The sequence below is a fragment of the Antedon mediterranea genome, chromosome 4 (genome assembly GCF_964355755.1).
Source record: "Antedon mediterranea chromosome 4, ecAntMedi1.1, whole genome shotgun sequence".
Classification (NCBI taxonomy): domain Eukaryota; kingdom Metazoa; phylum Echinodermata; class Crinoidea; order Comatulida; family Antedonidae; genus Antedon; species Antedon mediterranea.
In genome coordinates, this window is record NC_092673.1 from 15,405,302 (window position 1) to 15,420,405 (window position 15,104).

The 15,104-nt window shown below is 30.7% G+C and overlaps 1 protein-coding gene across 3 annotated transcripts in view; it reads left to right on the forward strand.

The window, feature by feature from the left end:
* The window catches only part of LOC140046762 (serine/threonine-protein kinase 32A-like), a 30,334-nt gene extending 15,251 nt beyond the window's left edge, over positions 1-15,083 (forward strand). For 2 of the 3 annotated variants that reach the window (XM_072091479.1, XM_072091480.1), the window contains 7 exons: positions 1,303-1,392; positions 5,107-5,204; positions 6,400-6,516; positions 10,623-10,748; positions 12,477-12,599; positions 12,867-12,931; positions 13,783-15,083. In XM_072091479.1, coding sequence (XP_071947580.1) covers positions 1,303-1,392; positions 5,107-5,204; positions 6,400-6,516; positions 10,623-10,748; positions 12,477-12,599; positions 12,867-12,931; positions 13,783-14,023 — 860 coding nt within the window. In that variant the 3' untranslated portion in view covers positions 14,024-15,083. Of the gene's footprint in view, positions 1-1,302; positions 1,393-5,106; positions 5,205-6,399; positions 6,517-10,622; positions 10,749-12,476; positions 12,600-12,864; positions 12,932-13,782 lie in introns of all 3 variants that reach the window. The other variant, XM_072091481.1, reaches the window with a different exon arrangement.
* Positions 15,084-15,104: the final 21 nt, after the last annotated feature.

Here is a 15,104-nt window from a genome sequence, read left to right on the forward strand (position 1 = left end):
AGTTCCTGGACCATTGAACGTAATCAATGCTCTAATTTAAAAATCTTGTAAAATAATGAATATGAACTAATACAAACTATAATCTATGGGTATAACATTAAAATGAAATCAAGAGTGATACTGATGCTGACATATAAAAATAATAATATAAGCATTGAAACAGCCTGGGAAATTGACCTTTTATCAAACTACGGTTAAATGAATACTCAATCTAAAACCTGATTTACACGTATGTAACAACAAAATGCAAATTGTTACTTTGATATCTCCTGGGATAATCGCTTTCGCGGTACAGTATATTAAAAATGCAGTTATTATTTTTTATTACTATTTATATGATACTTTATGAATTATTGTTAATGACAAACCGGTTGTGTTTTCATCATAAATATTTGCTTTCGATTTTATGGATGTGGAGTTGATGTATGGACTTGTCTTGGAGACATATCTTATCACAGCATGTATACTTACAATGTAGATTACAGTGTAAACCTCTCTGTCTAATGAAACCTATAAATTACAAAACCGGCTTTTTTAATCTGTGTCGCCACTTCTGAATTATGATGGATTTATTTGGTGTGTTTTCAAAACTAAAAGTATAATTTTCAGAAACCCTCTGGACTGTTGCATCCTTAATCTGATCTTGTTATTTCTAATTTTTCTCATACTATACTAGACCTTTGGAATAATCAAACTTTACTTTGTAGTTTGTTATCACTGTTTATTCACTTTCCTCATTTAGTTACTTATCACTTCTTCTCATACACATTCTGAATACCTTAACCAGGTTATTCCCACAGGATGTCTACCTGGGTTCTTTGACTAATTATGTTGGTTTGATTTTTAATTAGACAACGAGCGAGTGATTGCAAAGACTTTGTGTTAGAGATTTACTGATTGCAGGTGAAATAGTATACCTGAGCAAGTAGTATGTTTAGTGAAACTAGATATTATGCAGTGATATTAGAATTTTAGTACTATAGTGATCAGCAGTCAATAAAGCTTTCTGAACAAACTAGCGGAAATCAAAATAAGAAATGGAGAGCACAAGGGTGTTATTTTCAATAAGCAGAGAGAATGATCTCCTTCTTTGACTCAGGGTCTAGGTCATTTATTTCTCAACACATAGGCCACTGGCCAGGAGTAAATAAATATTTTAATATAGAAATATGGTTTTGGTTGACCGTCTTATACAGAGTAATGTAATATTATCGTTAGAAATTTATGATGTTGTTGATGACCTAGACTGTTGACTGCATACATTTTTTTTGATGACTTTGAAAATAATTTTTTTTCTTGTAGGTCATATACATATCACAGATTTTAACATTGCAACGATATTGAAAGAAAGAACAGTCGCAACATCGGTATCGGGAACAAAGCCGTATATGGGTAAGAAATTAATTAATGAATATAAAAAGATTTTGTGAAATTCTAAGTAAATTTGTCTGGACAATAGTAGTTAAATTTGCTTTTGTTATACTTGACTATGGCACTTTACACACTGCATTATCTTAGCCCTTTAAACTATTAAATACTCTAAAGTGGTTTTATAGTAATTATATTTTTCTACAATTTATAGTACTACACAATGGATTAAGTAGACATTATTCTCAATTAAGTATCTTAACTCTTTATAGAAATCTATGGTAAGATAAATTTCAGGAAGGCGCAGTGGCAGATCCAGGGTTTCCAGATAGAGAGGGTCCTAGGCCTAAAAATAGTATTCTGAATAGAACCTACAGTGATATCATAAAACTTAAAGGCTAGGTGCGAGCAAAATATTTCTATTGATCATACATTCCAATAATTATCGATCTATAGTTTCCCCTATGTTTTATAATTTTTGGGATTTTATTTGTATTACACGAGCTTGTTGAAAATAAGCACTTTCTTATCAGTTCAAATTACACAGTAAAATCTCTATTCTTTTGTACACACATTTTGTAAATTGAGAGGCTATGAAAAATAAACAGTGTGGTAAAAAATCTTATCAGATGACGAAATATAGGTAATATAACTTTTATTTACTTCAGATTTTTATTTTCATGCTATAGCAAAAATTATCAACCGTATATCCACCATCTTTTTTCACATTCTAGGGAGTCACCAGAAATGTTATTACATTAGGTTAACTACCTAACTACTGAAAAAAGGTCTTCCTGGTTTTTATGGCAGAATTTTGTATTTGACCATATCAAGAGAAATATCATGTATTTTTCGTCTTGATTTCTGTTACAAATATTTGATTTATGTACAATTAACCTGATATTATATTTAAAATGTATGCTTGTACCTGAGCTTTAAAAACATAAATTTCACAATTGAATCTGCCTATGGAGGTACCTATATCCAACTTTGGCGAGCTCTATAGTATAGTTATTTTTAAATTTAGAATTAAAAAATTGAGAGGCAAACTTCAATAGTTCAATGTATTCCTTGGTGTTTTGGACATTCTCAGGTGTTGTTTTATTACAGTTGAGGCTCTAAGTGGTGGACTCATTTACTTTTTTCAAAATAATATTACAAAATTAATTAAATTCACCTACCTCAACATTCTATATTTATACTGTACACACGAATCCATACATTTGCAGAGAAATGATACATTAACAGTGAAATTTATGTTTTTCCATTCACCGTGAATGCCTCATTACACTCCTTTTTACCCTTTAGGGACAATAAATGTTAAAAACATTATTTATAAAATTAGACGATATATTTTGATGGATGTATTGCCAGAGGGAGTGTCATTATTCTCTCTGACATCATGGACAATGTGACGACATTAATGTTTTAACTTTGAATTAACCCGACGACATCAAAATTTGACTAACTACTATTTTTCCCAATATATACATAATGGTCTTGCTGTCTCAGCTTAGTTTAAATAATATTTCATAATTAGCATCTGGTCACAGTCTTGCTTACACAAATTTGTCGACTAGATCAAAAAGTTTTAGATTTTTAATAGCCTACATCGTTTAGATTTTGTGACTAAAAACGGTCTTGTAATAAGAATCGAGGCTAATTTTATCTATACAACTGGGATAATTAAATTTTCCATTTACAATTCACACATGATTGTCAGCCTTGGTTATATGGTCTATTAGTATAATTAGGGAATTTCAGTATATTTCGATCCTGACTGAGCATAAAGATGATTATTTTAATGTGAATCGAATTTAGTTTCGCGATATTCTAAATTTAATGTTAGTTTGTACTGTATTTTTATATTTGTACATATTTTATATTTGAATGAAGTTTTAAATTGAATTTTTATATTTTTTTTACTTTTTCATAAATTTGGCAGATTTTCTACAATTCCACTTCTTTTTAATAAACCAGAATTGAATTTAAATTGATTAAAATGTAAAATGTGTGTAGAAACAAAAATCCAACTTTATTAATATCATTGTTGAATTGTCATTTATTTTATGTCTTTAGGCCCCTGTGGCTTGCCTATCAGATAGTTGGTTATCCCCTGATATAGAGGCTATTTTGTAAACCAGTTCATCGGGGTAACCCCTACGCATCTTGAATGATGAACTGGGTTCTTTAATGTGCACATGGGTTATAATTATGGTTCATATAGTCCTTATCAATATCATTGTCATTGAGTATTGTTGTTGTCCACCTTCTTAAACTTTGTATGTACAGTAATAACATCACATGGTTTTAATTACAAATGTCATCATTCATGTTATTATGGACATCATCGATTCATCCCATTAATTCAGAATCAAATTATTTATGATTTTATATTATTATGTTATATATAAATATTTACACACTAACAAATTAAATTCTGACAATAATTATAAACAATACATTAATTACTTTTTTTGTAGTCCACATGAATACTATAAGGATCTCTTTAATTGTTAGAGGCCAAATTGCTTTTAGACAATTAAAATCTCAGGACACCATGAAAAATTAAATTCCGTCTGTTTAATGGATTACTCCTTTTTTGTGCCCCAGATGAATTCTGTTTTAATAGCTCTCTTTATATTAAACCAACCTTAGACGACTAAAGGACCAAAATTGTTGTTTTTATAGGACACCATAATTCTTTATATCTCTTTAAACTGCATCTACATTAGGACAAAAAATATTAATCTTGTTTTAAACAGATCATATATAATCCATTTCTTGAATTTGTGAAGGTTGTTGCCATGACATTTTGTAATATAAAATATTTTTTTTTTCCCATGGCCAAATTCTGCTGTACCTTATTCAATACAAACAATACACCATTTGTAGCAATGTAAATTTGTATACAATAATACTTTTAGTGTCATTTCAAACAGTAAATACATATTTATATTAGAGGTATAAACATACATACATATAAATTTCTAGGACACTAATGGCAGAAAAGGAATCGATAAAAGTATTTAAAAAATACAACTACAGTACCAATGTACTAATGTGTATTTTCAACTAATATAGTAATATAAATTATGGTTAATTCTGACATAGGCGAGCACAATGGGAAAACTTCGGGACAAATCTCCGCCTTTGATACCTACCTTATATATCTCGGATGTACCGCGAAACATTAGTTTTCAGTATTATGCTATTGTTCCATTTTTGTTTTTTACAATGACAAAATTTAGCGTGTCCTATAGAAATTTGTGGATACCACAGGGTTATTTTCACACACTTGCACTGTTTAACTAGCTTCCGGGTCCTGTGACTTCCCGCAAAATGGCCGTTGTTGGCGACATATAATATTTGTATTCGTTTAAAATACGTATACACGGCACAATGAATAACTCATTGAATTCTATATAAAATAGGGAGTGGCAGTACAAATGCTGAAATGACAGGCTTTTACTTTACGTGCTAATTACAATTTGATTTTAACTAATTATTTATTTATTTAGTGAAGACCTTTACTTTTACGTGAACTACAATTTGATTCTAGTGATTCAACTATTAAATTATAGTGACGTGAACTACAATTTAAAACAGACTTAAAATGATGTAGTGACACCGTATTTCTGAGTTCAGAGGAAAGTATATTTAAATAGGTTCGTATTCTGTAGCTAAAACTGTTCCTGACTAATATACAGATAGTTGTTGATGCTTTTGTCTTTTAAGCTCCTGAGATATTCAATACTGGTGATGCATCAGGTTACAGCTATGCTGTTGATTGGTGGTCATTAGGAATCTGTGTTTATGAACTTCTACGTGGAAAGGTATGCCAAAAATAGATTTATTTCTTTCATTATTAAAAAGTGAAGAAGCCATAATTGCTATATCTGTATAAACTGATGGTAGAAAATGACATTTCAAAGAATCCTATTTTTGGAAGTGATCAAGATTTAGTGGGTCGGGGAGAGTGCTTGGACTACTCAATAAAATTGAAAATAAATTAAATTACTCTTTCATTTATCATTTTGCAACCAGAACCAACATTTATAGACTTCTTCCCAGTTGCCATATTTACCTAACGGTAGGCCTTAGCGCGGTAATGGTAAGCGGAAAACTATAATATAGAATCTATGTATTTCTTATGACCATTGGGCAATGGGATTCTATTTTGTTAAAATACCGCGCAGTAATTTTAGATTCCGACCAATCAACGACATGATTAAATGTGATGTCATCCATCAACACATACGTCTGTCGAGTTCAAGATGTCTAGTCTAACCTTTTATTCGGAACTTCTTATTATAGAAATACAAACAATATATATGACGTAACTGATTGTTTTTAATGACGTTATATTGTACAGTAGGCAACAAATGTCGATCCACCACACCACTCATGAATTCCATGTACAGTGTTAATAGGACAAGCTCTAAAGTACCACCTATACCGCTCGTCTGTGTAAATTGGTCTTAAGGCCGTTTCCTTTAGACTGTTATTGTTGAATACTGCCAATGATACCCAGATTGTCAATCGTCTACTTTTTTATAAGATGTTTTAATGACAGATATGACAAGCATTAGTATTTTAGAATGATAGTTGTTCACTGAAAAACTAATCAATCCACATTATTGTTAATAGCAAAGCTAAACAGACTAAGTCAAATTGCTGCGTAGAAAGTTAGAAATAAAATGTCTAATGAGAGTATTTGTAACGATAAGTGTTGGCAATCAGCAAGACACCGAGTGGAATGAGTGCATGCTGTTAAACGCAATCATTATCACAATCTTAATATTCCAATTAGGTCTGAATCAAGTTCGAGTCGCATAAACATATACTTGTTTAACATTTCAATAAATTATGAAGGCTTTATTTTAAAATTGATTATATTAAAATGTGTATATTCACAATGGTGAATTATTAATAAATCAATTAAATTAATAAAAAATAGAATCTGTAATGTATAAATTAGGTCACATAGAGGTCAATGTGATATGTCTCATTTTATTTACTTAATTTCAGAGGCCTTATACTATTCATTCCGACTCAAGTATATCTGACATACGTGATATTTTAACAGTGCACACGCTACATTGTCCGTCGTCGTGGAATCCAGGTCTCTCTGATTTAATTAGACAGGTGAGTTTCTTATTTATTTTAAATAAAGCAAATTTACAGAACTCGTGTCTTTCTAAACTAAATCTTAATTTCAATCGTAATTCGTAAGACCGTACTGTTGATCATGTTTGGCCCTGTTTCTGCTGCGAAAATATCTGTATTATAGGGTAATGCGTTTAAGAGCTTCGGCTCATTGCATACCCGTTTTGTATCAAATAAGTTTATAGAAATATTCTTGTGAAAGAAATACTGTATTATTTTGTTGTTGATACAAATAAATGGTACGTATATAGTACCGCGAATGAAAAAAAAATAACCGGTTATTAACTGTGTGAATAAATTAACCAAATTTCTTGACAGCAGAAACAGTACAAATGTTTAATAACCTGTTAAATGGCAGCCTGAAAATAAAGGTTAAAGACACCCAATTGATTCGGTGTTAGATTGCCATTTATCCGGTTATCGGTGTGCAACTTTTAGTTGCAACGCAAAATAACGGTTATTTGATTGACAGCATTAATTACATTTTGGGTAATGTTATTGTTAATGGTCAACCACAAATTTTAACAGTTTATTTGGGTGCAGAAAATGAGCGAAATTGTGGTCGGCCTAAAAATATTTTTTTGAAATAAACTGACTATTTGGCGCTGTGCAGCAGACCCTTCAAACATATGTTATTCCACTACTTTAAGTTTGCTGGGGTTTTTAATTCAAATTAAACCGTTAAAAAAACAGCTATTAATAAATTTGAATAAATAAACAATTGTTTGCCTTAGGCTAAGCTTTATTTCCTGGACTATGAATAGTAATTGCTGATTTGTCATTTATAAATGCAGATTAAACTCACATGCCTCCAATTTCATATAGCATATTTTGTTTGTTACTTTTATGCCTGTGGGCTATCAAGAAATATTGATATTCCTGACTTCTCGGATTGTGGTCTGCTGTTATAAATAATGCATGATTCTCAAATTTACCTCACTTTTTAAAACCATGTAATTCAACTACACATCAAGACAGCACACCTACGCACCCATGAATGTGTTAGGAAGTACAATTTGTACCACAATTTTCAATAGACATATGCCCGAGTTTACTTTGTAAAGATTATGAAGTTACGTTATGCCTGACACATTGAAAAGAACCTCAAAGAAGCCCCCCACTTTGGTTTGCAAAAGTTACCTTAAAAAGAAGTCCATCTTGAAATCAAGCCCACAAATTCTGTGACACCTGTATAAACATAGGTCATAGCAAAGATGTATTGTGCCCATACAAAACATGGAAAATGAAGATTAATAAAATCAGACTTTGAATAGGCCATTTTTTAGTTTTAACAAAGTTAATAAATAATATTTTCACTTATAAAATGACAAACTAAAGGGTTAAATCCAACATGGCAGCCAATTTCAGGTAAGTATATTTTTTTCAATCCAATTTTTGGTCAAAGTGAATAACTACTCTGTTACATTAAAATGGCATATTCAACAAATTTGTAAAAAAATATTTTTTTCAGGGGGACAATATACCTTTAACATTATATAGGCGGTACAATGACACTGTATTACAGAATTTACCCATGATACATACAGTAACATAATGTGGAGATTCAGTTAAGAAATTTGCATGCTGGCAACCACTTGCTGAACCACTTGCAACTATAGACTGTAATAACAGCTCTTGATGTCAACGAACCATTTTCAATCTAAAGACTAGATATATATACGTGTCATTAGTCACCTCCATTACATCTTCACGAACATCGACACAATTACAAGTTTTTTTAATGAACACTTTCATTACTAAAACACGTAAACAATTATCAATTAACTATCCTTGTCAATATTGGACATATAGATTTTGAAACCATTTATTTCATGGCTTCAGTTTTTAATTAAAATTTGCTTGTCATATACAAATTGTTTATCTACTGTATGGATTGAGCTGACACTATATTAGAAATTAGTATATAATGTGAATTACTTCCATTCATCTTAGTTTTTTCCTTCGTCTACTAAATATTTATTAATATTTAAGAACAATATTTTACCAGTAAAAATAACTGTTTTTCATTTGGCCTTGGAAACTGTTTTCTATTCAAGAAAAATATATTAATTTCATATTTTAATTGTTTGCGCTAATTACAATTAAAAAGTGGCAGATGATTTTATTATAACGTTGATTTTGGTTATTCAGCTTATATAACTGATTATTATAACTGGTTGTGTATTATCAACTAACCTGCATGTTGGCTTGCGGAAATTAATAAACTGTAGGATATACAATTCATTCTAGTGTTTATTGACTATAAATCAGCCACTTCCTTCATTTCGTGCCAACATCGTTTCACCTCAATATATATATAGATTATTTTTGTATCATTGGGGTTTTTTTTCTGTAGTTTACAGTAAAAAGTCTATTCAAGTCAGATTACTGTTCATAAGTGTGTAGCGCGGGGCATTAGGCATTCTGGAACACTTATGTTTGCAAGTGTACAAAATGGTGAAACACAACTGCACAATACTATAGCTGCAGCATTTAAAGCCACTGGACCTACGTTTTCGACCTAATTTAAGATCACACACTACATTTTATGTAAAAATGAATGCTATATGGACATATTGCGATAATTGTTTTCGTCTTTAAACTGTTAAAAATGTACAAAATAAGTTGATTCTAATAATTTAAGTGGCCCGCTATAAAAACCAGAATGCATTGCGCACGGATTGATATTTTCATATTATGATGTGATGCACCCACATACTTTCGATCGATCATAAAATAAACAAATAGAAGAACCAATTTATGATTCTGCGAAAAAAGGAAAGACAAGACAACAACAACAAGACAAGACCGGGCTAGACCTATTGCTACCGTACTATGTTCCTACGTTATACTCTTTACCAGCTAAGCCTACACAACTAAGCCTAGTTACTGTAACCTAAGACCGTTCATAAGAGGACATTTGATGTGAGCTACTTAGGTAGTGCATTGTTTCTATCTTTATCATATTAACCATAAAACGTACATTTAAGACAAGGAATGACCTGGTTTAATGTTTTCAAAGTAATATGCATTCTTTTTACAAAACTTAAAAAATTGTAGGTCTAGTGTATTTATAAAAAGCTGAATATGTGTTTGATCCGATTACGTGTTTGATCCAATGACCAGAATAATAATGTGAATTGGTCTAATAGTCTTTGAGCAATAATCGCTATATGAGATTGACTTATTAATATTATTAGTACCGGTCTTTCTAAAACCCTCAATGTGTTTTTCATCTTACTGTCAGATGTTTCTACAGTGTAGTCTTCTGTTTTTGTCATCAGAGCCTAAGTTCAATATGTGTGAAGTGCTATATAAAACTGTAATCAGTTTCAATTGGACTCTTCATTTATTAATTTCAATTCATTCTCCTGCATTACACCATGAAATGAAGAAAGTAATTCTACTTAAACTTGGATGGGGTTTCCGATAGCAAATTTGTTGTGATATCGTATAGCTGATAAATCATTGTTGACATTTCCTATCCTCATTAAGTTTGGGAAAAAATGAAGAGATATTTGGAAGGAAAACATTCATCAAATTGAGTACACTTGAAAAGTGAACTGTGCTGATTGTTGTGACCTCCTTTATTTCAACCTCATCCTCGTCCTGACCTTTCCCATCATGCTTTCATAATTGTATTTTGATGTTCCACACTGTGTTTCAACACTTTGATTTATTTTACAAAGTGTCTGATGATGTAATAAAACTAATTGCACACATTTTATTATTGCCTTTCGGCTTACAATTACAGTTTACTATAAAATAGAATATATTTGTATTCATAAATGCAAATAGACATAATTTGCTGATATTTTAATGTTGTCTTTCATTCAGTGTAAATTAAAATTAAATTGTTATTGTAGGATGTGTTAATATTCATCGAGGCCTGTCAACAATTATATGAAATGCATAAGACAGGATATAGAAAAGCATTTTGTTACAAATAAACTTTAAAAAGGTTTACATTCTAATAGCATGAAGTTGTTTTTATCCAGACAAGTAATATTATTTAATATTATTATATTATTTTATCTACGATACATTTAAAATTTAAGATCTTTTTTGTTTTCATTAATTTGTAGTTGTTATGCAAAAACCCAGAATCAAGAATCAAGAGTTTAGAGGCCATGAAGCAAAATGTTTATATGCAAGATGTGGACTGGGATGCAGTGTTAAATAAGAACATCAAACCCACATTCATACCACCGGTAGGTAAACTACAAGGCCAAGTGACTGGTTCTGGTTTTGTACCAGTGTACGTGAAACTATTGAGCGACATACCTGTCTATGTTACAGTTTATTATGCTATTATTATTCCAAACTGGGGATACAGTAACAGTATTATGTCCATGTTGATATAAAGTACACCTCATGTGTATAATATAGTCTAAAAAGAACTGTTGAGTTTCTTGATGTTTCAATCAATATTTTTATCATCCTCAGGAGTGATACAAGCATTACGTCCAACGCACATTAACTACAGTACAGTACAAACATAAAAGAATTAATCTATAACATTTATCAATATAATATAAATAAAAGGCAAATCACTGAAAAAATGATGTTGGTATCAGTGGCGACATCTCAAAGGAGATGAAAAATAAAATAATCAAAAATCTAAATCAAATTGATAAAGTAAGACAGCTAGCGGCAATAAAGACTAATCAACTTCACGTAGATAACACTTTTAATAAACAAACCAAAATAATATCAATCGACACTAGGCCTACTAGAACCAACTAACACATGGCGCTCGAGAGGGCGCAAGGTGGCGCACTGCAACAACAACACACGAGAGGGCATGCGAGTGTGATGGCGTAGAAAGAAATTGCAGACTTTTGGGTAGTACTAATCCTTCCTCGATATAAATTCACAGGTATAGAAGAAATTCACAATCACTCGGTGATATAGTAACAAATTAATTTTTTAACAGTAAACATAAAAAAATCTGTAAGAATGAGAAAAAAAAATGTTAAACAATATTGTTACTAATTTTGAGAGTTTCATATAAAATACAAATGTTAACAAAAATGAAGGTTCAAGTGATGATACAGGAAGGTAAAGTTGTGATTGTAAAATTGTTGTGTATGTAAGAGGACATTCACTTAATGTGTGAAGCTTGGTTTGCATTAATTAGTACATCGCATTTACGTCACACAGCTTTGAATTGGTGTGTAAGAATGAGGATTACGTGTAATTACAAAACCATCTCTAATGTTTTAGCTCTAACTTCATTTTATACAAACATTACAAATATCAAACAAAAACAGCGATGTGTTTGACATTTATAACATTCGTTATAAACCAAGGTGAATGCCTGATTGAAAATCAGTTCACATAGCTGTGGTCAACAACAGCAAATGGATAGTTACATAAACACTTGCTGTGCTTATTTGAAATGTTAATGTCCAATCTCATTGTGGTACAATAGACTGTTTATCATCTATGTTGTTATTTTAATCGAATATAAAGACATTTTATAAAGATTCATGTGTTGTTTCTAAAGAATTTGTTCCTTATTTCAGAACAACACCACCCCACCCCACCCCTTTTCACCCGAAAAAAAGTGATTTGGTACTATTTTTGTTTCGAATGCATCTTCAAGCATGTAATATATCAGTGAGATTGAATATTAATTAAAGAAGAATAGTAACAAGGATTTAACAGAGTATTTCTATTAAATCATCAATTTATGGTAGCACAACAATTAATTATTTTTATTACTTGAATAGTACTTGCTTTGTTAGCATGATAGCACCTACAATTTTTAAGTTATCATTCTGAATATTTTGGTGTAGATAGGTATATTGCTTACCCTTTGTGGTAACATCTTCCCAAGTACTTCAGTCAGTTTCTTTGTCATTTATATTTTCCTTTCATATGCACAAAGAATATAGTATGTTAATTAAAATGTTTATTATGTTTTTCTACTTTAGAAAGATCATTTGAACTGTGACCCTACATTTGAACTTGAAGAAATGATAATTGAATCGAAACCTTTGCATAAGAAAAAGAAGAGGCTAGCAAAACAAGGGTCAAAGGGCAATTGCAAGGAAGTGGTAAATTATTTTTATAGTGTAATCATGTTATCACAAATTTATAATCCAAGTCTGATCTAATAGGTGTTTATAACTCCGTAGACAGTAATCTAACATTTGCCTTTAATCTGTTATTCAACACACACTTTAAACATAACAATAAATTCTATTTTTGGGAAATTCTAAATACAAATTCAATAGTCATTTATTGTTCTATTACATTAAAATATTATACAATCTAGGTTTATTATCAACATGGTTTATAAGAATATTAATATTTTATTTCAGAGTGAAGAATTACGAGCTAATCTTGACAAATTTGGAAACCAATTTACTATTTATAACCGAGAACGGTAAGATTTATTCATTGTATGTTTATTCAAGATAATGCTGCTCATAATTGTAATAAAATTAGTAAAATTGTATAATTTTGTATTGTTAGATTTTAAGATTTATATATATTTTTATATGGTATAGTTTATTCCATTCTGTAAGGGGCGGGTTTCCCGCTGTGGAATGAGTTTGAATAAAATAAAATAAAATAAATAATAAATAATAATAAATGCCCCGCCACATATTTTCCCGCAAGTACATTTCATGCCCAATTTATTCTTAAAGATGTATTGTCCCCCTGAAAAAATAATTCTTGAATTTTTTTTTTTAAATATTCCATTTTAATGTAACATAGTTATCCACATTGACCAAAAATTGGATCGAAAAAAAATGTATTTACCAGAAAAAATGTAATTTAAAGCAAAAAATGGTCAAATTGGCTGCCAGCCAATGGATTTTTGGTTGAATTTAACCATTTATTTTGTCATTTTGTAAGTGAAAACATTTTTTTTTTTTCGTTTTTTTTTCTATGGAAGTGATTAATTTTATTAAAACTATAAAATAACACATTCAAAGTCTGATTTAATTCATCTTTATTTTTCATGTTTTTGGGGGACAATACATCTTTAAGGATAAATAAAAAAAGAAAAGGGTTTTGCTATCAAATCCAACTGAAAACTATAAGGAAATTGAAATGGGCAAGGATGGGATTTTATCAGGATTTGATACAAAAAGATGAACCTTTGCCTACATTTTGTCTCACTCAAATGCTAGATTCCATAGCCTAATATCCTACCTTTTATATATATAACTTAAGTGCGTCTAATTGACCTTTTGTATTTTTAAGTATTCTTACATGATTTAATTACAGAGGAGTAGCACAGTTACCCGATAAGGGCATAGATAGAGAGGAATCTACCGGCCAAAACCTTAAAGAGGATAAACAGTTACCTGACAAAGGCATAGACAGAGAGGAATCTATGGGCCAAAACCTTAAAGAGGATAAACAGTTACCTGACAAAGGCATAGACAGAGAGGAATCTACGGACCAAAATCTCAAAGAGGATACAAAGTCTAATGGAAATGAAAGTACAGATCAAATTGGAAAATAATTTGTAACTTACAGGTGCTTTATTAAAATGTGGAAGTTACAATGCAATTCAATTAATGACTGGATTTATACAGCTGATTGTACATTTATCCTAATTGGTTAGATGCGAATTTATCCTGATTCGCTGGAAGCTCAATCTGTTCTTACAAACACTAGAGAGCCTGGATGTATATACTGCACTACACTAGACCTGCAATTTTTGACATTTTGTAATGCATATATATGTGCAGAAAGTTATATACTGTATATATATATATTGGTTGGGGCGACTTTTTCTCATTCTCACATATTTTCTCATCTTTATCGTTTCAAATTAATTAATTAAATTTCATATCACCGGGCAGTTTAGAATTACTGTTCTGTGCCTGATTTGTATATATATATATATAATATATATAACTTTAAAAACATTAAACCAGGTCATTTCTTGTCTTAAATATGCGTTTTAAGGTTAATTATGATAAAAAGAGAAAAACAATGCACTACCTAAGTAGCTCGCGTCAAAAATTCTCTCGTAGACATTTTTAGGCCTAGCAATAGTTAGGCTTAGTTTTGTAGGCTAGCTGGTAAATAACGTCAACTTACGAACATCTTACGCTAGCTACGCCTAGCCTGATGTTGTCTCGTTGCTGAATTAATTGTCTTTTGTTTTTTGGCAGAATATGTTAATACAGTAAAATCAAATTGGGGAAGAACTGGTATTTTCGCTGAAAAGTTCTGGCTCTTTTATTTGTTTACCCTTTCATGTGATTAGTCAAAGTGGGTGCATCACATCACAATATGAAAAAAGACAAAAAAAATATCGCAATAGGTCCATATAGTATTTATTTTTACTTAAAATGTAGTTTGTAACCTTAAAGTAGGTAAAAAAAACGTAGGTCTATTGTCTTTAAATCTTATTACACCTACCTATCCTATGTAAAGCATTCTTTGTTTAGTGCCACATCTCAATTGTTATTTGCATTAATCAAACACTGCTATTGACTCATTTGTAGACAGTGTGCTATTTTTTTAATAAAGTATACTAGTGGTTAGTGCTTTAACAAGTGGCCGTATTCACCTATCATACTTTAAGAAAATAT